Here is a 24587-nt window from a genome sequence, read left to right as displayed (position 1 = left end):
GCAAAAAAATCATACAACAATCGGTATTATGCTTATTGAAATGTGAAGAAAAAAATTACGGATAAAGCTTTCTTTACTTTAACTGTCTGAAAAATCGAGCAATTGTGACGTTAATGCGTGTGTCATTGATTGTTTTAATGGCAAGACTAAAAATTGCAAAACTTGTGAACCGTTTACCCCGGAGTTTACGTACCCTGTTAACTAATATCGTACTGCAAGCGATCTTTTTTTTAATTAACTAACGTCCAAGTGACTCTTAAATCTAGCTTCGGCTTATGCAACACCGCTTATCATGACCCTACTCAGGCTTCAACTTTTTCAATTTCATAGCCCTACTCGTGAGTGGATTTACTCTTTATGTTTAAAGTTACTATAATTTCATGTAATTCATGAGTGAAAATTCTAGGCAAAACAACTGACGCCTGAACTTTTATTGATTTCATCAATATTGTTGCCAACCTTTTAAAACTATACATATGCATAATAATGCTTTATGTTGCCAGCTTACAAAAATGCTTTATTTTGCTAAGCATATTTTGAAAATGATAAATAAAGTAATTGATATTTCGGAATTTAATAAACACAACGAGAATCTTCAAAATCCTGAACACCCTTATTTCTTGAAGTATCTAGCTGAAATTTTAACTTTCTTACAGTCTCAAGTGGCTCTTATTTTTAAAAAAAAAACATTTGAAGCGAAGAATACTTCGGTTCTTACAGACAACTAAAATATACTACCCAACTTCTCCCTAGAAATGTGCTAAAAAATAAATTAACAACAACGAAAGATAAAAAAGCAGTTAATGTTTAGGTACTTACTTTCCTTGCGCGTGTAAACGCACGTTACACCATTTGCCGCGTTTTCCGGCTGACGTGGGAAAAGGCGGGAACGGAATACAAATGGCGGTCGTTCCATTTAATTTGACAATTAAAAAAAGAATTAGGGAGGGTTTCCTCCGTTCCTGGGCAGAGTCACATGTGTGGCGTTATGTTAATTAGTCATTTTGAGGGGTCGTCGGGAAAATCTGCCGAAGCGGCGCACCGAATAAGAATTGGATAATCATAATTCTATACACGGAATCGTTCCCATTACGGTTTAATGTCCGTTTTATAAATTGAATTGTCGGGTTGCCACTATGTTTGAATGTAATGTGACCCAAATAGGAATGGACAGGTGACTTGGGAATATTCGCGTGATATAACAAATAAGAAAATATCAGCGTTACATACAAAGAATATCAAGTAACAGGTATTTTACAGTTACGAAGAGAATGTTAAAAAGTATCAATTAAGAACCTGTCTTGTCAATATATCGTCAATATATTTTTTAATCAATAAATCTTGTGTCGGGTTGTGGTCCCGTGGTTAGTGTCACGGACTAAAGGTCAAAGTCAGAGTTTTTCGGTTCGAACCCACTCTACCACAATTTGATACCTATTTCTAATAATGAGCCGCTTAGGCTCACATAAATAGTATGAAATTGAAATATTTGTGTAAATAATAAAAACACAAATATTTCTCTTTTCAATTAAATATTAAAAAATTTATAGTTCAAATTCAACTATTTCTCAATTTCAAATGTTTTATTCTTAAACTTTTAAAATTAAAAAGTAATTATAATACACACTCTGTATACTTTTAATTTTCACCATAGATATTTTTGAGTATTTGAGTAACAACATGTAAACATACAAGTTTTATGATAAAAAAAAATATAATAAAAATAGTAGTGTAGTGGTTAGCATATTTGGTTACCATACTGGAGGTCCAAGGTTTGATTCTGAGGGAGGTCAAAATAAAGATAACTGTTTTTTCACGCTAATATTCATTTAATGTTTCCCAGGCCTTGTTTTTTATGAATAATAAATTATCAAATTAACAATTCATCAATTTGATGCAGTGCCCTATACACCATTGGGTGCGGATAAGGATCAGCATGGCAATTTAACCATTTTTCAAAATTGGTAGGTACAAATTAAAGCATTGTTGTACATTAAATATATTTTTTACATATTTATACATTTAATAATAAAAATATTTTTTATTGCAGTTTATATACATTAAGTGTTGGATGCATTACTTTGCCATATTTTGTTTACAACTACAGCATTTTATTATAAAACAAAAATAAGAAAATGACAAAAACAAAAAATTGTGTATATAACAGAAAATAATTGTGGAGACATGATGTGAGATCTCCTAAATCTAAGAATCAGTCCCAAAAATGGTACACATATTATCCTACTGTTAAACTACAATTTTTTTAGAGAAAATCATCATTGCTCATATAGGATTTTTATGGCGTTAAAATGAAATACCTAAAATTCAATATGTTTCTAATATCAGATAATATTCTAATAACTGGTTGGGTGTCAATAATACCTCTGTTTACCCTATGTGAAGATAAATGCAATAAAAATTAAATCATACAACTTCAATAAAAAATACCTTCTGAATAAGTTTATTTAAAACAAAATTAATAACAATAAAAATTACATTTGTATTTTAAATATTATATCTCACACATAAAAACAATATTTCATTACAAAAACTTAAAATGAACATAATCTACATACATAAATCCTAACCCTCATTACTATCACAACATTCGTTAATATTTTTACTGCTCCTTCGTTTCTCAGATCCCAGTCGGCCTATGTCAATATCCATCAAGTCGTCCACCTCCACTTTGTTGTTGGAAATTTGATTCTGAAAAGATTAAAAACTATAGAACATGCATTTATAACTGTTATATACTAAGGTGTTGGAAGATGATCAGTTATAACTCGCTAGCACATTGACTTTGGTTGGTTTATTATTCAATTCAATTCAATTTTTTTTATTTTCAATTAACATGTACATTGCAATCCATTAAAATACATTAAAATCGAAAATATGCAAGAATACTATTGCTAAAGGTGTAATAGAATCCTGTTTGGGAAAACTCCTTCAGACACATGGAACAGATAATATCCAATGATATATTGTTCAACATAGCAGTAGGTCTTCCTACAGGCATAACCATCGGCAGGTTGGTGGATTATAAATAAGCATTACTAGCTATTTGTCCGCCTCCTTAGTGTAATGGTCAGCACGCTTGGCTACCGTTCTGGAGGTCCCGGATTCAATTCCCAAGGGGGGGTGAAAAAAAATGAGAGTGATTTTACACCCTAATATTGTTTTAAACATTAACCTCTACTGGTCCCTGAAGCGCAGGAGTGATCACCTTGCCTTCGTGTAAGTAACGATCAAGACAACACTGTGTCAATATGATGCAGTACTCTATGCATTATTTGGGTGCGGATAAGAGTTAGAAGAAGTAGAAGGTGAAAGATGATCAGTAATTACATGTAGATTGTAAATAGGAGCAGAGGAAGACCGAGGAAAACTTGACATGATTAAGTATTCCAAATACTTGAAAGTCGTCGGGTCAGAAGTGGGAATAATCGGCAGGTATGTATGAAGAGATACATGAATGTAAAAAAGGCTTTGGATTGTTTGAAATGATAGAGTGATGTGGGGTTGTATTCTCTCTACCTACCCCTGGAAGTGAAGTGATGGTTAGTTAGGTAGCTAGTTAATATGCAAAAGAATTTTGAAATAAACTGGAAAAGTGTAGTAAAAAAAAAACATATTCATCTTTCTTATCTTGCTCAGTATTCAATAGAATGCCATGAAAAATAAATACATGTATGTACAAAGTATGTTTACTTTATTATATTCATGTATTACTAGAGTGACTGCAGATTCAGACTGAATTAATAAATATACCTGCATATATTGGATAATCCTCTTGTATCGTTCCTGAAACTGACTCACAGCGTCCTTCAACTCTAATTGGCTTTCAGTAAAAACTTGAAGTGTTATCTCCGCATTTTGCTTCATTAACAGCATCTAAAGTGGAAAAATTTACATTTTTCCTCAGAATAATTATACCTACTTCACAACTCCAAAGTTTTAGGTAGCTATTATTAACTTTTATTTTTTTATAACTAGGAAAATTTTGTGCCATCCACTGAATAGAACATTAAGGCAACATTTGGTTAACGACACAAATGTTAGTTGGTATTAAAAAAGTCAAAAATACAAACATGATGTAAAGTACATATTTACTGCATAAAAAATTATTACTGTTATGATTTTTTTTAGGTAGTGGATAATATATTACATAAAAAGAGTAAGTATTGAAGGGAAGAAATAATTTTTGTTTTTATTTGAATTAAGTTTTGTAGGCTGGGACTCAATGCTTTATTTATATGCAGTTTCATAACAACAGTCATGACAGCATGCTCTAGTAATTGGGTAACTAAATCATTAATTAAAGCACGGGTGGCCAACCCGCGACGCCCTTACGTGCGGCCTGCGACTATGTGTGAAGAATATGTTTTTTAAACCAGTGATATATTTGTGATACAGGGTTTGATGCATCAACAAAATTTATGTCCTCAAGTATTCTATGACCCATGTCACGCATGTTGTTATAAAAACAGTGAACAATATCCGTTCAGACGCTCTTCAGCATTGCCAATTTAACGCAATCTCAAAAAAATCTCTAAAACCAGTTAAAGTGTGCAACTTCAACTATTGAAATAGATTTAGAAAAATTAAGTAAGAGAAGAGAAACTCAAATCTCAAACTATGTGGTCATTTATACATTGGTGTTTATTAAAATAAAAATGTTAATATTGTTTGATTTATGTGACCTAATTAATAATATTGATAGTTAAAAATTTTCAACATGTTTATTACTATAGCAATGCATTTTTTGTTGGTTCATTGTATGTTGTCTACTCACTTCTGGTTGTAAAAATGTTTTCTTTCACAATTACCATGATTTTACTTTTTGATTACCTCCGCATTGAAATAATTTATAATATGTACTTAATGTAAAAATTAATAAGTATGAAATTCGTTGTTATAAAAAAATAAAACGTATGTCTGTATGCGGCCCTTGAGAAAATTTTATGTCATCGATGCGGCCCGGGATGCTATTTGGGTTGGCCAGGCCTGAATTAAAGGTACATATAATTCATAATGTGCCATCACTTTTTTTCATCTTTAAACATACCAAATGAAGAAGAACAGTTTTAGTATGCATTTTAAACCATTTACAAATTAAATGTTTTATATAAAATATCCTTTCCACTTACCCTGACCATATTTTCATGCCTGTGTTTTTCCTTAAGGATATCCAACAACTTCCCATCACAATGCTTTAAGCATTTATCCTTCACATTCTTCATCTTATGCAACCACTTCTGACACTGACATAACTTTTCCCGTGTTGCAATGCATTCGGGCTTCATACACTCTTCCTTTACTTTGCATTTAATGTCTTCAACTTGGGTCTTCAATCTGTAGATAAAACAATGAACTAGTAAAATATAAAAAAAATATATTGTAATTCTACCAAAAATAAATGTCTTTGTTACTTTTTACACTGCTTTTCAAGCAATGTCTTAAGCCTTGAAATTTCTTCATTCTTTTCGCATAACAGCTGATTAGTGGAATCCCTGAATTCTTCGAAGGTGGCATCATTCTCCGCAATAAGCTGCTGAATATTCCCATCGTGTTGTTCGACGTAACTTCTGCAATGCACAATATCACAATATTAATTTTATTTTAAGTCAATAAATATTTTTAATAAACCTGGTATTTATATTTGCTTTTTTTTATTTAAAAATAAAAGTATCTAATACCGTATTTGTTCTTTATAAGACTCATCCATACAATTCAATTTGCCATTATAATCATTAATGATAGTCATGAGTTTTTGCCTATTACAGTCCTTTAAATCTTCAATTTCCTGTGCATGATTTTGCCTCATTCTACATATTTCCTTGAATTATAAAAAAAATGTGATTTAGCAAGTTAAAATTAAAATATAACTATATTCACCGCATTCACCAATTTTAAGTGAAAATGTGAAAAATTCTTTTTTTTTAAAGGTACACACTCGCAAGACATTTTTTTACCTTTTAGTGATAGATAACTTTAATGATGTCAACAATCTATTTTCTTTTAATTTCTAGTATCTATAACACTATTTCTTTTAAATAAAATACATAATTATCGAATAATTACCTCTATTTTACACCTTTCAGTTTCTTGAATTTTACCCTCTAATAAGTTAATAGATTGTTGCAATTGATTATTCGTACAAATTGACTCATTTAACTTCTGAGAGATATGTTCAATAGACTCTCCAACAGCATTCTGCGCAGGACCACATCCACCAGATTTCTATTAACTCAACAACAACAAAAAATTGTAACATCTAAAGAACAGGAAATCATACAAAGGCAAGGTAACACATTATACTAAGCTATTTCTTCTTCTCCTAACCTCTATCCACACCAAATAACGAATAGGGCACTGCATAGAATCAACACATTTTTATATTGATGATTAATTATGGCAAAGCGATGAGTCCTGGTGCACCAGGTATAATTCCGAGAATATTTAATACATATTTGAGTGAGAAATCACGTACATTTATTTTAACCCCCTTGGGAATCACACCTGGGACCTCAAGCATAGCAGACTAACACGCTATAGAAGTGAACAATTTTACGTTAAAAAATACAATTCCAATTGGGAATCGACCTAAAATTAATTAACAATAAAATACATGGTGTTTAACGCAGAGACTATAAAATTCACATACATACTCTTCATAGTAAACTAAGAAAAAATCCTTTTAATTTTTTGGAAAAAAAATAGATGCTCCTTTAATATTACCAAGGGACCACTCCACTTCCACTGGTGAACATTTCCCACCCTATTAGAAAGTAAAAATATGTCTACAAGAAACATACTTGTAATCACAAATACATTATATAAAATTGTAAAGACTTTTTCTAGTGATGAGATAATGAAGAAGAATATACTTCTGTATTTTTGCAGTCTGCCTCTAAAACACGGAATATAAACGGAATCTCACCTGCAGTTTACATTGCAACTGTCTGTTTTCCTCTTGCAATTCCCTTATAGTATGTTGATCCGCCCTAATTTTAGCCTCATTCCTTTCCTGTATTTGCCCAAAGTTACATCTCAGGGTGTTGTTTTGAGAAGATACAAAGGCCAGCTTCTCATTGAGGTTATTTATCCTCAATTCGTAGATGACATTCATTTCAGCTAATCGCCTTTTGAAAGCTGCATCAATATATTTAGGCTGGAAGGAGGGGCGGTGTGAAGCGCTTCTTGCAGAGTCCTCGGGTGTTTCAGAGCAAGAGTTGGGCTCATTGATAAGCAAGTACTGTGAATTCTGAGTTGATTTACTGTCACATTTACTGTCGTCCATATCTAGCCGTCTTCTAACCTGAGAAAAAAAAACTAAAATTTCTAGTCTGTCACAAAAAAAGTGTACTAAAAATCTTTTCATTTAAACCCTTTTGGAATCAGAAAACCATTTGAGGGTAATTTGATTACTTTATGGAAGTAGTCTATTTAATGACTCCCAATTTAATTAATTAAATTTTAATATATCGTACATTAATATCATATAAATATTTTAGTTTTATCGTATAATCTATACCAGCAAACTCAATTATTTTGATAGATTTATATTATCCACTGACACTTCGTGATGGAATTGCATTTTTAATATATTATTAGATTAAAACCAATATTTTTAGCTTTTCCACTTTATTTTTATTTGACCAGCGATTGGGTTTCGTCGTTACCGACATCATCAGACCAGTCTGATGATGTCGGTAACGACGAAACCCGGTCGCTGGTCAAATAAAAATAAAGTGGAAAAGCTAAAAATATTGGTTTTAATCTAATAATATATAAATTATTTTGTATTCTATTTTAACAGACTAGAGAACGTAACTCATCTTCTTCATATCTTGTCACCATACAATTGCAATGGTGCAAATGAGACAAAATCAGAATGATGAATCGTTATCTTGATCATAAAAATATATAAAGATATGTTTATTAGTTTTATGTTTCAGATATATTGAAAACAACGCAATTTAAAAAGCAAAAATATCTTTGCTAACCACTTTGAGAAATAAGTCTATAACCTTGTAAGTGATAGCCAAATATTCTTACCACTATACTACAGAAACAGAATATGTATGATATATTACATGATGCAAAATAATGTTACTTACGTGCAAATAAAATCATTTATCAATATTTTAACTGGGGATAATTATTAATATGATGGTGCACAATGTGATTTTTCATTATTTTAAATTGCCATGTTTAGTATGTCTTAATGATCTCTAGAGATGTCTCCATGTTAATGGTCCAATGTTTACATTGGGCCTGGCATTTAAAGTAGTACGCATAAACAAATGATTTTTAAATAGTCAGTGTTGTGACCAGCAAAATGTAAAGTGTATATCAACGCCCCTTGTGGCAATAAAACAGCTCAAAAATACAGGAATCTACTTACATCTGGCCTATCTGTAGTAGATTGAGAGCATGGTTGTGAAGGTAGCCTTTTGTCATTTCCTGACCCTCCCATTAATTCATAAAAGTTTCTCATTTCAGAATTTGGGTCTGCTCTGGCGGAGTTACCGCAAGGTATTGGGTCTGTTTGTATCCTCAATGTACTCTATATGATAACAATTCCAAAATAATAAAAAACATGAAAACAAATACACATTCTTTTTTTTTGACATCTCATCAAAGATGAAGAAGAATATGGAAGTCTGGGCATTTACGGGGCTGACGACCGTCATAGGCTGGTTTAAGTGATCACTTTACACATGTGTAACATTCACTAATTCTAACCATTATTGACAACCACACTACTCAAATTCTTGGAAGTTCTATATATATAAACCAATTTTGAAACATTGTTCTTGAATCACTAGAACTTCACAAGACATATATTGGTAAGATGAAAATAAGCTTTTTATTGAGCAGAAACTCTTTTATTTGTATGTGAGGTCCGAATCCTGGATTATAATCACATACATGAGAAACACCAGAAAATTTCATTTTCATTTTTATTATTTTAGCTTATAATTTGACCAGTTAATTTATTTACAACATTTTGCAGGTACATATTACTTATCAAAATAGTTTGTCATTTTCTCAATATAATTTCATTTTAAATTCAAAACCAACCAAATGTGAATAATTTTCAAACATTACCCCGGGCACTCCTTCTGGTGTATTATACCTATAGGCCATTGACCCACAGGATGAATTGCTTAGTGGTGTGTTTATCCTTATTTCGGGAGCCATCATATTATCCTGTAATTTCTGGCAGTTTATTTCAGGAACTGATTTGGCTCTGTTTAATAATCCACAAGTTAAGGGAGAACATTTCTTGCCCTTGCAACCTGTTTTGCAACAGCTGCGACTATTAGCAGAAGACTTCCCCGATTCGCTGTACTCAGAAGTCTGTGGAAAATATTGCTATTTAGAAAAAAATTGTATGATAATAACACGTAACACATAAATACACTTTTTTTTTTTATTTGATCTCATAATTATTTCTCCTAAAAACTCAGGAGTGATGCCATATATGTACGGCCAGTGCCAATCCCAATGCCCCTATAAGTAATGGCATATACCAAAGTACTCCTGTAGGTGACTATAATAGTTTTGTGTGAGTGTGTATATGTGTGTGTTTGTTTTTGTACGAGGGGGGGGGGAAATAAGGTTCACGTGGTAAAAGAAAACATTATTTCACTGCCTTACTTTTTAAACATATTTCATATTACAAATATGCATGCTTTACTGGTATTTATATTTTTATAAGAATTCAAAATTAAAACTCCTTAAAGGGTGCAAAAGAAAGGCAAATAAGAATCGAATTTAAAAATGAGTATTGGGTCATCTCATAAGTAATTTTTTTTTAATTGCATGAACTTAAAAGTCAAAGAAGTATACACACATGTTAAATTTTAAAACAAATAATTATTCTTACCATATTTTCCAATGGCGCCAGCTTTCCAAAGCAAACTGGACATTTTAGGAATGGATCACTCAATTGTCCCGAAGAGAGCTGTTGGTACATTAAGTTGAGGTAGGCATTTCTCAAATCATACTCATCGGTATCGACCTGCTTTAGTCGATGTATCCAAGCACCACACAGCTGAATTTTCTTCTTGCATTTTAGATTTTTCACTAGTTTCAAAACACATTCCAAGCGATTATTAAACTGATCATTCCTATTATCACACATTTCAATATCACACGCCGAGAACTATATCACTGAAAATATATTTAATAGCAAATAAATGTTTTTAAAACGTTTATATTTATATAAAAATTGAGAAGTCATTTCGAAAAATATACATCCTATAAATATTGAACTTTAAAATTGACAGTTTAGCGATATTCATTTGTCTGACATTATAAAGTTCTGAAATCGCGAATGCCTACCTAAATAATTGTAATATTATATATGCATACCTACATTATATATAATAAAAGCTTTTTTTCATTATTTTTTTTTATGTTATCATAATTTGTCCATAGAAATATTTCTTTATGAAATAAGCATCTGCAAATTCCATATTAAGAAGTTGGTAAATCACAGCAAAAAAGAATATTTTATCTATTTCATCTTCATTATTCACTCTTGCCATTGTCCTTGTGACATTCAATGCTACTTGTCACACTGCAAGGGCTGTCTTGCGCATCCGTTCATAGGAGAAATTGTTAGCTTCCAAATGTTGTCTATCTAGCATATGGAGAGTGATCACTGCTCTGGACAGCAAGTCGTCCCATGGGTTCTTCTCCTTGGCGCATCACATGTCCATAGTAACAGAGGATTCTGTAATTTTCAACAGGACAGTCTTTTCTTAAAACGGAGTTTTTCTAGGATCGAGTAATTTGTACAGACTTCTCTGTCCCCACATTCCCATGTATCTATTTTGTCATTTCCTCTCCTTTATGGTGCATATTTATGATTTGTACAAAAATATGGGGATCTTTGTATGAAAAATTAGCAATGCAGAATACATATAATATGAAATTTCATATGAAACAGAATTACATACATACTTTTTTTTTATATGTGTATTGAGAAAAATATTCATAGATATGTTTCAGCGCTACATGCTTAAAAATTTCTTGTTTTATTAATCATGATATGAATGTAATAGTATGATGGGTAAAAATCATTACTTTTTAAGTGAAATCTGCAATGAGTGTTAAGGGAGAAATCCCAGAAAAATACTTTGTAAAATAAAACTTCACATAGAAACTCATATTGTACATGAATTGAACATGTGTAATTGGAAGAAGTCGCTTAATAGAAGATAGTCCAAGTGCATACTGATTTCCACTTTGTTGCACTATAATATAAATTTTATGTGAGAGACACATTTACAAACATATCTCTTACTATATACTGTTTTCATATTCTCAAAAAAAAGAAAAACACTTTCGTTAAATAATAAATCTTTTTATTGGAACAATTTCATAAACATAATAGGATAACTAACACTAACTACAAAATTCAAATGTTCTTCTAAATTACTAATCACATGACGAATGAAAATCCACTTTGAATGCGAATAATTATAGAATATGCACGAATAGGTGAAATAATCAGCAAAAATATCATACAAAATATAAGAATTTGTGAATATTGCAAATTCCTAAAGGAATTTTAAAAAGCAATAATTTTAACTAGTCTCAATGGTTTATAATAAAAAACATGAGTAGGTATAACATTCCTGTTTTTGTCATATCACAGAATGCTTTTATGCTTAAAATATCAATACATATCATATTATTTTAGTAACTGATAGACATAAAACGGTAAATCTATCTCACTATTTGAATAAAACCTAATTAGTGAATGTCTAATTCCAAATTTCGTGAACAAGTATTACAATGCTTATGCCAGGTACCCTTATAAATCTCATGAATTATTATTATTATTATTATATTACATATGTATATGTAAATATTATATGCGATAGTGATTCTTTTAATTATTGAACGTTTTAGGAAAGATACAAATAATTTTGAAAAAATTATATGCATTAAAAAATATAGTGTTGTTAAAAATCAATCCATCAAATTTGTATACTAAAATATGTACATACATATCTAGACATTGTTACAGTTAATCAAAAATGTCAGGCATTATTTTAAATAACTCATATGGATAGCTCTAAATAACAGAAAGTCATTAAATAAAAAGAAAATTTTTAAAATCCTTTTTCACCTGTACATAGATGTTTTATATTTAAGATGTTTTCCCCACATTTTGGTTCTCATTAAAAAAAAATGATTAAATACATTGTCAATCAATGTCATTATTAGCCGTATATTGCTCCCACAGGAGAAATACTAATAATTTATAGTTTACATTTCCGTTTATGTAATGTACATTCACATGAACACATTTTTTCCTGCTTCAAAGCAAAACCTTTAGCTTTTGGTCAGCCGATTCGTGTAAAATATAAATCATTGTTTCTCAATTATAAAAACAGGATTCAATATTAGCGTCTAATTATTTGTGACTACAAATTGCTGGCTTTAGAGTCTAAAAATAGTCAATCCCGTATTTGTTAAAGAGTTATCAGTTTTCAATTTTACTTAGTATGCATAAGTAATATGTACATTATACATTTTGGTGTCAAAATGAAGTTGCAAACAGACAAATGTGACGGTAAGAAATATTATGTGTATGAAAAATGGTAACTACAATCAAATGATTATTTTTAAATTCAAAGATATGCCATAAATACATAATTATTTGATGTATATTCTACACTCTAATTAGATTAAAATCAATTTGTACCAAAATTTAAGCTTACATGTTTTAAGAATGTCTTTTTTCATATTGAATAATAATGATTACATATATTAACATAACTGAGGAATCACAATTTCACCCCCAAAAAATTATTAAATCTTTAGGTACGCTAAAAGCTAATTATCTATACAACTAACATTTTGATCATCTACAATAAAATAGTATAAGGAATATGTGCCTAGAAAAATTACTGAAATGTATAAAGGAGCTAGATATTAAGTATAAATATCTAATTAATAATGTCTAATGGACAATATCATAATACATAATACAACACATCCGAATGTGACGCCAAACAATGGTCAGAGAATTAAAAGGTATTTGTGCATGTATAAAAAAAACACCAAAGACGAGGCAAGACATAATTTAAACTAAATATTCATATATTAATCCAAATTAATGTGAAAATACCACAAAACTACAGTAATATTCAAACTAATGAATAAATAGGTAAACAAAGAGTTTTTTCACACAAACAAATTTATTTTATTTATTGTTTCAGAATTTACTATGTGGTTAGACATGGTATTATTAAAGAAAACACTTGTTTTTTACCACTTGAGTTTATTTTATGACGACTAGTTTCAGAAGCTAAGCTTCTATCTTCAGGCCTAAATGTAAACTTTAGTTTACATTTAGACCTGACGATGGAAGCTTAGCTTCCGAAACTAGTCATCATAAAATAAACTCAATTGGTAAAAACACAAGTGTTTTCTTTAATAATACATACTAACAAATTTATATTTACCAAAAATTTGGTAGCAATGTGAAATAAATACATACATATAATGTACTGCATTTTTTGGTATTGATCGGCCAAACTTGTTTTGTTCGGTTATATTATTCGACTATACTTTAGTGTTAGTCAACTATACTTTGGTGTGCATTTTTGATAAAAGATCAAATTTATGCAAAAATTGTCAGCAGATTCCTAGATTCTTTATTATATAGTGGGCAGTGATGCAAGGGATAATAACTCAGCTGGAATTAGTATAAGCTCATTATTGTTCACAGGCATTTTGAAATTACACTAGAAAACTATAATCCAGCTTGAATTAGAGTCAAATAAAAGATTCATAACTCGAGTAATAACCGCATGATTTTTGTAATATTATTGAATCAATTAATGTATACATTGAAACAGCTTTTTTTATTCAGGCACTTCAGTGTGTAAGCATATTAAATTAACAAATTTTCTTATATCCTCTTATGCAACAGCCCATGCTCAGTTGGAATTCAGTGTCTGCTTTCAGTTGGTGTAAATGTGACTTTATGGGGATAATGTTAGTTCCTATCCACTCGTCTAATGTCGAAGGATAGAATATTTGCTCCATGTATCCTTGTAAGTACACTTCTACGGATGAACACTCGTTTAGCAGCCTGGAAAAATAACGAAACGTATAAATAAAGATAATTTAAAATATTTATTAAAAATAATGTAAAATGTATCCACAGCACAGAAAATTACAGCAATAACACAATTCTCAATTATCATCTTATAATTGAGAAATTTTAGATAAAATACTGCAACCGGGATCAACATCAAAACTTAACCTAATCTATACCAAACTGACTTCAACTCTTGACTTTTTACAGACAGCAGTTTCTTGGTTCGAACCCACTCTACCACAATTTGATACCTATTTCTAATAATGAGCCGCTTAGGCTCACAGAAATAGTATGAAATGGAAATATTCGTGTAAATAATAAAAACACAAATATTTCTCTTTTGAAAAAAAAAAAACAGCAACAAAACATATTTTAATGTTCACAGTATAATTTGCATCTGATTGAGGTTATCTTTCCATAATTGCACTCTCATCTTAGACCCTACTAAGTGATAAAATAAAGAAAAATACAAAAAGCAGTTTATTGAAATTACACAATTTTTCCTTTCAACATTTCACAAATATTATACATATACTGAAACTCATTTCTTTAATGTTTCTTATAATTTGTACTTCAAATAAAAAAATTCAGAAATAAGATTGACACGTATCTGCAAATTTCTAAAATAATATTTTTATCTAAAATCAACTAATTTTATTTCAATATTGTGAAAAAAAACACAAACACATAAAAAAAATACAAAAAAATCTGTAACTATAAGTGATTAACAAATAAAACTTACTCATTTAAGATTGGAATCAAACTTTGTATCTGCATAGGATTAGTGTATCTACTTTGTACTTGCCAGGGATTCAACCATGTCTGTACCCTGTAAAACAAAAACAAAAAACTTGAGAGTTACAAATTAGCCCGGGTGCATACAAATGGAATTATTCACTTAATTCTAGAGTCTTTATTCGGAAACGTCAATAAAGCTTACAAAAATGAACTACCGCCACAAACTTCCTGAATTATAACAATTTTGCTTTATTTTAAAATAAAATTACCAAATGATATAAGGTAAATGGTAGTGGTATTCACTGATTCATTACTATTTGGTATTAAAAAAAATTATAAAAGGAAGTGTGTGATTTTATTCAAAGTTAAATATATTTTGAAATTTGGATCAAAATTCAATTAAAAATTTCAGGTAATTTTTTTATTATGAAATTTTTTCTAAATTGAAAAAAAGAAACAACTATCAACTCCGATTCAATGACAATATAATATTTTTAAGTATAATAACTATTTGAGAATGACGGAAGTTATTTATATTTCAAATCTTGCGGCAGGTGAGGTGATGAAACAGACCAGTTAAAAAACTTTATGGCAAATATAGATACTTATTATTTATCAAAACCATGCTAAAATCAAACCTGGTGGTAACTCATAATGATCATCAGTGCTAACCACTACACCACAGCAGCATTATTTTTATTATTATTTAACGTCAGTTTTAGAACACTCACTGGTCTCCGTACGCTATCATCCTGTACTTCTCCCGCAAATTGAGGAATATGTTGACCCCCCTCAGGACCTGCCACCCTGGGAAGTCCTCCTCCCCCGCGGCCGCCTCACCATCCGCCACGCTACTCGCTCCGTTGCCCCCCCGGGAGCCTCCGCCAGCCAACCACAGGCGAAGGCAGGCGGCCAAAACAGGAAGACCAGTCGGAAGTAGCTCGCAGAGAGTAGCGTAGTGATCATACCTGCATAAAAATTCAGATTTTATTAACTTGTGCTTAACACGTTCACTACGTATAAAATAATATCATGCTAGTAGTGATTGTCCTGACGAAGAGACGGGTACGTCTCGAAACCGTTAGACATAAAAATCTCGGTGAGTGGTTGTTTATTAATATTCTTAACATTTTTGTAAAAAATAAATAAGTAATATTGTCATACAGTTCAACTTAAATTTGCGAATTTTTAAAAACTTATAACTTTGTTCAAAATCAAATTCTACTTTCTATTTAAACATCATAAATAAGTGTATTCCTTTGTATTTTCAAAACATATAAAACCGGCTACGAATCCTTATCTTTATTCAACACGACTCCTGTGTTCAATGCGTGGCTGCAATTTGTATGGACACGGGAGTCATATTTGACGTAGAAAATATGTTACTCATACAAAACAATGGATCTTATTGGATAGAAATGAGTGAGTTACTCGATTTGAAGAAATGCAGATCGTATCACAATACTTTGGATCTTCTAAAACATCTGGCTCATTTCAAAAGCCTTGTAGTCGAGTTCAAAAAGAAATCAAACAAATCAGGTATCATGAAAAAAATATGGTTTGTTGACTAAACATAAATGCAAAAATTATTATATATTTACCTAGACCAGCCAGTGAATGCAATACCCATAAATCTCTGCATTTTGCTTCCGTGTTGCTCTATTTCGTTTAGCCATGCTTCATGATTACTTACATGGTGTTTCATAATTGGTAAAACCTGTAAAGGTAATATTTTTATTTATTTCAATATCAAAGCATAAATGTTGCATTTATTACATTAAACTCCAGTCTACCAAATCAAAAATTAAAAATATATTTAGTATTCCAGGCAATAAATAATCATTGATAAAGCTTCCACTACTTTTCATGGACCCTCTTTTATATTTATAAAGAAACACATAAAACCGCAACAGAGAATGTATCTGAAAATCCTACGCATTCCAGATGAAATGATTGAAAGACTATCTATGACTACAGTTACGCTTACAAATTGTCTATTACCAGTCCACAAATGCACTTAATTTATATTACAGCCCTGATAGTATGGAACGCTAGTCGCTGTCGACCAGCAGCACCAAATAGTGAGAGAAGGAATATGTTAAGAAAAAATCTTATAACTCATCTGTTCACTAAACCATTAAAATATTGTAAAAAATAAATACCTGACAGCTTCCAGTGGCTCCTTTAAAGGCGGACGCAGCCCATATTCGTGGAAAAACATTAGCATATTTTTCCCAAAGCTCTGGACCAAGCTGGAAATGTTCTCTGGGAAGGTAATGCCAAACCATTGGTTCCACCAAACTACCCAACTCATAAGCTGGAATATTAAAAAAAACTTACGTATTTTTAAATTAATATACCGTAAAGTGGGTATACTTTGCACCATGGGTGATACTTTGCACCACCTTCTGTAAAGAAATTGTGGAGCTGGTCATCTCTGATACATGTCATTTTTCATTCTTTTTTCTATTGTTTCTGATAGATGGCACTTCAATCTACTTTTTAGTTTAAAGAAGTAATATTCAGTCGCTATTGCTTCAATGCGTATTTCCTGTCCGAACGTAAAGAAAGTTTTCTGTCTGAAAATTGTGTCCGGAAAAATCCAATGTAATCAGTATACTGAAGCAAGGTACAACAAGTGAGTGGTCTCTAAATCGTAGGTAGGTAGGCCCTGCTTTTCTCAAATGTTGTATTTTTTGGTTACGTTGTCAAGTTTATGTAAAAATTATATTTTTTTAAGAACTTACTTGTATTGACTATATTTGGGGTAACATTGCACCTGGTGCAAAGTATCCACAAAGGGCCATAGTTAATCAATTTGATCAAAAGTCTTAAAACGGCTAATACAACTTGACATTTTTGCTAAATATCTATAGGTTTAGTGTACTTACTTAATTCCTGATGGTATATTTTTTTCAAAAATGTCAAGAACACACAAGCAGCGGCCTTATGCCAGACGATACTGCGATTTTACACCGAAGAGAGTGGAGCAGTGTTTGGAGGCTATTCGAAATGGTACAATCAGTCAAAGAAAGGCTGAAAAATTTTTCTAAATCCCCAGAAGGACGATTAACTATAAACTCAAAGGTCAGCACACAAAACCTGTGGGAAAACCTCCGATATGTGACAAGGGCGAAGAGCAATCTTTCGTAAACTGCATAGTAGACATGAGTGAGTACGATTTCCCAGTGAGTGTTTTTAACATTCGCTACATTCTAATAGCCTATTTGGATAGATTTGGCAGAAGAGTACGAATATTAAAGAACATCGTACCAGGCTCTGAATGGATAACATCATTTTTGCAAAGACATAAAACCTTGACTGTCGCTAAAACTAGTCAGTTGCTTAATCGGTTGCCATTAAAAGCGTATGACGATGACGTGCGCCAGAGTTTTCAACAGTTTTTGGAAGAAAACAGATTCAACCCAAAGAATTCAGTCTTAAAACGCAGGAAAACGATACCGATAGAACCAGATAAGAGCATTGCTCACGATCCAAATGTCGAAATGAACGTTGACGAGACACAAATGCCACCTGAATCAACTACATCAATGATCCCACCTTCCGCATTGAAACTTCCAGCATATCTAGCATTAACTGATAATAGTTCACACGGAAGCTTTGAGGAAGAGGGAGAAGAACAAAAACGATGACTGAAACCAGTTATCGTATTTGTTCCTCAGTGTCATTAGGACCAGTAAAAAAGAAGGTGGGAGAATAAGTCGTATTTCATTATGAAGGATAAAATTTTCCGGGACAGATTTTAGAAATAAAGAAAAACAGAGTTATTAAATCCATGCAGGAGAGTCTCAAATCGTATAAGTGGCCGATGAAGGATGACTTTCTTCAATATTCTTGGAAGGATGTAGTGGGTTCCATAAAATAACCGAAAATGCAATCCAAAAGAGGTTTCTTTACCGTCCCGGAACTTGACCATATTTAGACCTAATTTAATTTTAATTCCTATTATCTATATAGAACGATATGTTTTAATATCCACCTTTTATTTTATATAATTTTAAACCTTCAGTATTGGAAAAAAAAAACATTTTTGTTAGATTTTTATTATTTAAAAAAAAAAATTTCTATCAAGTGTCTTATTTTTCCATAATTATACAATAATATAATCTGCATTTAGTGAACTGTGAGCCAAAACCCTTCACGAAGTGCAATGAAACTTGTAGGATAGCCTTTACTTTGCATAAATTTGGATTTTAGTACGAAAAGTGTAGAGAAAATATCATGGTGCAAAGTTGTACTTTACCCCGGGATACTTTGCACCAAAACATAAATATTAAAAAAAATATAGGCAAAATAGATAAAAATTTAAAAATGTATCAGACATGTTACAGGTATATGTGTTATTACATTGCAATAGTTGAAACCTCAGAAAAAGTTAAAAACATGATCTGAATAGACAATTTTTTGAAAAAATGCAGTATTTTGGTGCAATGTATACCCACTTTACGGTACTTTATTACCATTGCACACAGTCACCATTAACATTATTTATAATTTTTTTTTTGAAGAGACACATTTTTAACGAAATAATATAATATAATATAATATCAAATTTAAATATTATATCTCAATACATATTGACATTATTTAATCATTAAAATTCTTGTTAAAATTAAAATCTATGATATTTTTATTATTTACTAAGCAGTGATGAATATTAGAAAATATAATGCCATCATGACCATATATTATGGTAAATCAAAATGATAATTGTAATGATAATTAACACAATCTAATAAACATTCAAACAAAATAGAAATAAAATTGATTTCAAAATACCGAGGAAATACTCTGCATACTGCATAACAAACCTTGCAAAGTATTAGTGTCAATGTTCCTCAGCATGTCGTCCCACATGATGATTTTGAGATGAGGGTGAGTTTCCTTGAGAAACCTCGCTATGGCAGTCACATGATCCAGAAACAGCGCAGCTTTCCCATATTTACTGTCCAATGCTCTTCTGGAGCAACTTGGACACAGTCCCATATGCCAGACCTATGCAAAGGACAAAAAAGAAATCAGACATTTCTAGCAAATCCTCCGCCCAAATGAATTTGTCAATAAAATATCATTTGAAAGCCTCGATAGTATTTATCAGTTATATAAATTAAACTGTATTGATTTTTTTTACATATTCATTTGCAAATAAAACAATGCCTATAAATGCTAAAGCTACGTACAGTAAATTTTTAATAGAGGAAATAATCACAACAAAATTATATATAAAATTATATTATTATGTCTGAAAAAAAAAGTAACTGCCTACAAAGATATAATTATTTCACATTTTAATTATCTCCTCTATTCAGTATTCGTTGTATTTAAAATATTGAGCATTTTTATCATTGTTTTATTTGCATATAACAAAAAAGATCTTGTTTTGTAACAATACATACTTTTAAATAAAAATGGTCAGTATACAATAATTTGGTCAAAAATATAACAGAAGTCATCGAGTGATTACAATGAATAGGGTATAATTAATATTTCAACTAAGGTAACAGACAGCTAAAGTAGCTAAAAGACTTCCTTTTCTATGTGATTTTTTTCCTGACTACAATATATTTTTCATTAATTAAATATACAACAATTTTCAGCTTTCTGTTATCAATGCTAAACCTAGGTTATTTTACCATAATACATTAGGGATGGGCAATTTTTTTGGCTGTCGGTTGACATTAAAGATGAAACATTGACTGCGGGCCACACTAGAAAACAGTTTATGTAAAATAATCATATCTCCTGAACAGATTGAGAAAAAAATTGTAATTGACATCATTCTACCCCTTTTTTTCATATTGTTTTACCCCTAGAAAAAAAAAACAATTTTATTGAAATAATAAATCATTTAGTTGTAAATTAATAATGACTGAATCAACCAAACAATAACAAAGTGAAAATAACCGGGTTCATTGCTATACCAATTTCTAAATAACATATTTTTAATTTTAAAAAACTTGACAATGCGACAATGACATATATGTTACATGTCACTGAATGATAGGAATATTGGGGATGTCAAATACTACTTGAGTGCAGGATGCAAGTGGTTAGTATTTATTAACCATTTTAAAACATCATTTGTTCAGTCAGTAAAACATGTAACTAGCCGATAAATGATTTGTGTTGTATCATCAATAGATGACACAACAAAAATGGTAGTCCAAATCCCGAGATAAAAAAATAATCTGGAAACATTTGAGAAATAATCACTACGCCCCAATCGTGGGGCCACACGCCATCTGACCTGGTATTTTAGGGCTTCATGATTGGGGCGGTACGCACGGATAGATTAAGGGGAATAGTACCTCGTCTGCTCCAATGTGGATATAGTTGAGTTGAGCAGGTCGGTGCAGCGAGATAACCTGACGCAGGATGGCCTGAACGAGGGGGAGAGCCTCAGGGTGCGAAGGGCACATGGAGGAGGGAAAGTGTTCCAGTTCCCGCAGACCACTCCACTCGGGGTACTTCAGCACATACTCCATATGGCCCAATGTCTGCACCAGTGGAATCTAATCAAAATAAGGGTATATCAATTGGTGCAGTAAGGAAAAATGCGAGACAGTGTCATAATAATCATTTTATAAAAAAAATCTGCTTTTCATTTACTTATATTATAGTATTTTGGTGTTTGGAAGGGTTCCATTTGTATAAATGGTTGTAAAAGCTGAATATTGAGACTCGTCTCTCTTTATTACATGCATCCATATACTTCTTGGGTAAGGCTCTCCTGCGATTATATAATATAAAAAAATATATTTTGTGAAAATGTGCAGAACCACAAATAATAGCAATGAAGAAGTTTAGTGCAAAAACTTTTTCATTTTTATTTAAAATAGTTTATATCAATTTATAATTTAACAAAAAATATTATAATTTGATTCATTTGCTAGACATTTCTACTTTTAACGTATCTTAATATGTGTTACACTGTTGTCTTCAATAAAGAGAGTAAGCTGTTGTGCTTGAAGCTTGAAACTAGTCGTTCCAGGCTATCCTCGTTGCCACGCGCAACATGTCCAAAGAACTGGAGAATCCGTTGGGTACAGACATTGGCCAGAGTCAAGCCATCCAAGCGTAGTTCCTGGCGAATGGACTCATTGGTGTGTCTAGCTGTCCATGTAATTCGGAGCATGCGCCTCCAATACCAAATTTCGAAGGCATCAATTTTTCTCCTTTTTGCTGCTTTTATGGTCCATGTTTCAACAGCACAGAGAAAAATGGAGTGAACCAAGCTCCTGACAAGCTTCATCTTGAGTACTAACTAATTAATAAACGTATTTTTGAAGTTATAAATATAGGTTATAATTAAATTTAAATGTCAGATAGCAGTGAACTTTTTAACCTAAAAAAAATTATACTTTACCACTTGCAGTCCGCATTCTGAAGCAATGTCCAAGATATGCGTGGCTTCTTGGACGGAGTACGGGGCTGACGTGGAGCTTGCACTCTCTGAGAGGCCCCCGAGAGGGCGCAGTTCCCTCACGTATGGGAAGGTATCCTCCCATTCTATCAGCAGACCTGTGGCACCCCAGTCACGGAGGTATGGAAACAACTGAAAAGGAAATATCAATTTACTGATCAAATCACCTAAAACAGTCTTATACTATAAATTACAACATTTTGACTGTGTCCAAATACTTGTTCACAAATCTGGATTATCTCCAATTAGGAGCTATTTAAAAAATAACTTATATTTAGACACACTCAAAATGTTAGTAAATTAACTGGTCAAATGATAAGCTAAAATTAATTGAAAATAATGTTTTCAATCATTTCTGAAGTATGTAAATATACACTCCAGGATTCGGACCTCACATACAAATGGAAAGAGTCTCTGCTCAATAAAAGCTTTCCTCATCCCTGTGTGGTACTGAGTGTAACAAAAACACCAAGTCCAAATAATGAATAACTTTGAAAAATAAGAAATAAAAAAATTAATTTTAATAATAATTTTAAAAATATTTTTTCATTTCAAAATTCTTCACCTTTGCTTTCCATTTTTCCTTTACTTTCAAACTCCACCCCGTGACTCACCCCCCCCCCCCCCTATACCACCCCTCCTCACTTAATGACAGTATGGATAATTATTTATTTATATTTAGATTTGAAGATGGAAGCATCTGTAGCTTCCGAAACTAGTCGTTAAAATAAAATAAATATAGCTTAAGTGGTAAAAAAAAACAAGTTTTTTTCTTTTACAATTTCATCATGTCTCACCACAAAGTTAATGCCAAAACAATTAATTAAAAATAGTGTATGTGTGTTTGTGTTTTATTTTTTTTATAAAACACAAACCGTGTTTGATAAGTATAAAATGTATTTTTTTAATAACTGTTTTAAATTCCACTGTTATGAAAGTATCCAGCCATAAGTTAAATTTATCAAAAATAGACCTGACCTTATTTCTTTGCATTGAATTATTTATAAAAAAAAATCTTTTTTACACAATATTTGGTCGGCCTCTTGGAAATTGAAGCTGGTATCGAGAAACGAAAGTGACACAGTTATTAAATGCAAATTATCAAAAAATATAATCAAAAGACATTTAATTAATACTTAAGATTAAAAATTAAAAATAAAATAACATGTGACCAATCTCAAACTATAGTTAATATTAGATTGATCAATAATTCATACCCGCGCTTATTATTAAGTGTGCTTTGAACAAATTTTCAAAAAGAAGTAATTTTAGATCCTAATCAAGGTATATCGAAAAATAAAACAAAGAAGCTAGCATTTTACTCACTTTTTCAAAATACGATATTTTGGGAGGAGCACCCTTGAGATCCAAATGCACCAATCTAAATAAAAGACGAGAAATGATTAATAATTTTAAAGTTCAAAACGGTAAAAAAAATCCAATCATTTGTAAATCCTTTTTACCTGTGTGTACCAAAACTTAGTGATTCCATTTGGAATATTATTATCGATCGCAATAATAACAATAACAAAACCACCTGACAGCAGAAAAATAATATTTAGTGCTTAGATAAATATTTTTATGAATGTAAATATGTCAAAATATTCATTATACCAACATTACCAAACAAAATATCAGCGGTGCATGAAACCTGAGAGACCTGTTTTCCGGTTTAGGTAAATACTCATCTTTTTCTAATAATTATCTGCACCCAATAGTGCATAAGGCTGCATCGTATTGACGCAAATTTCCTTGAAAAATAACATGAAAGTAAATTTTCACCCTGCGCTTCTGGTGCCATAAAAGGGGTGTAAATGTAACGATGAAAATTCACATAGGTTTGTTAGACCTCCCTGGTAATCAAATCCAAGACTTCTAACATGGTAGCTAAATGCACTTGAGATGCTTATCTACCACGCCAATATTGATTTTTTAGTGTAAAAAACAGCTTATTGAATGTTAATCTTGTAACTGACTTTTGACTTATCGAAGTGGTTTAGCGTTTATCAAACTTTACTCAAAAAAGATTGAAATCTAAAGCCTTAGATACTAGAATAGAGTAAATTATAAAATAATTATAATTCCTTAAATAAATTTTAAATACTCATTTTAAACATTGCTGATAATCAAATCCGATACCTCAAGTAGGAGTCAAATTCACTAAACACTGTGCAAAAAATCTGCTGGTTACGATTTGGAAAATCTATCACATCAATTTCATTTATAATGATTTTTTTTTAAAATTGAGAAAACCATAACAAACATTAT

At 31.2% G+C, this 24587-nt stretch overlaps 2 protein-coding genes across 2 annotated transcripts; both read right to left on the bottom strand.

The window, feature by feature from the left end:
- Positions 1 to 2447: 2447 nt before the first annotated feature.
- On the bottom strand, positions 2448 to 10297 carry LOC148305551 (uncharacterized). Its single transcript, XM_088266487.1, has 10 exons — positions 9899 to 10297; positions 9118 to 9369; positions 8411 to 8572; positions 6944 to 7321; positions 6085 to 6243; positions 5700 to 5839; positions 5433 to 5588; positions 5151 to 5355; positions 3772 to 3894; positions 2448 to 2709 (listed from the first exon to the last, which is right to left on the bottom strand). Exons 1-10 carry the CDS (start codon positions 10154 to 10156, stop codon positions 2584 to 2586), a joined length of 1959 nt encoding a protein of 652 aa, XP_088122613.1. The 5' UTR covers positions 10157 to 10297; the 3' UTR covers positions 2448 to 2583.
- A 3534-nt stretch (positions 10298 to 13831) lies between these two features.
- On the bottom strand, positions 13832 to 23914 carry LOC148305550 (hexosaminidase D-like). The gene is made up of 10 exons (XM_088266510.1): positions 23783 to 23914; positions 23646 to 23700; positions 22263 to 22451; positions 21205 to 21408; positions 19708 to 19891; positions 17038 to 17192; positions 16477 to 16592; positions 15607 to 15843; positions 14880 to 14966; positions 13832 to 14128 (listed from the first exon to the last, which is right to left on the bottom strand). Exons 1-10 carry the CDS (start codon positions 23809 to 23811, stop codon positions 13933 to 13935), a joined length of 1452 nt encoding a protein of 483 aa, XP_088122636.1. The 5' UTR covers positions 23812 to 23914; the 3' UTR covers positions 13832 to 13932.
- Positions 23915 to 24587: the final 673 nt, after the last annotated feature.

This window comes from Brachycentrus maculatus, unplaced genomic scaffold, assembly GCF_059751285.1.
Source record: "Brachycentrus maculatus isolate JH-2025_06_01 unplaced genomic scaffold, ASM5975128v1 h1tg000269l, whole genome shotgun sequence".
In the NCBI taxonomy this organism is placed as follows: Eukaryota; Metazoa; Arthropoda; class Insecta; order Trichoptera; family Brachycentridae; genus Brachycentrus; species Brachycentrus maculatus.
The sequence above is the reverse complement of the archived record's forward strand: the minus strand, read 5'-3'. Positions and strand labels throughout refer to the sequence as shown.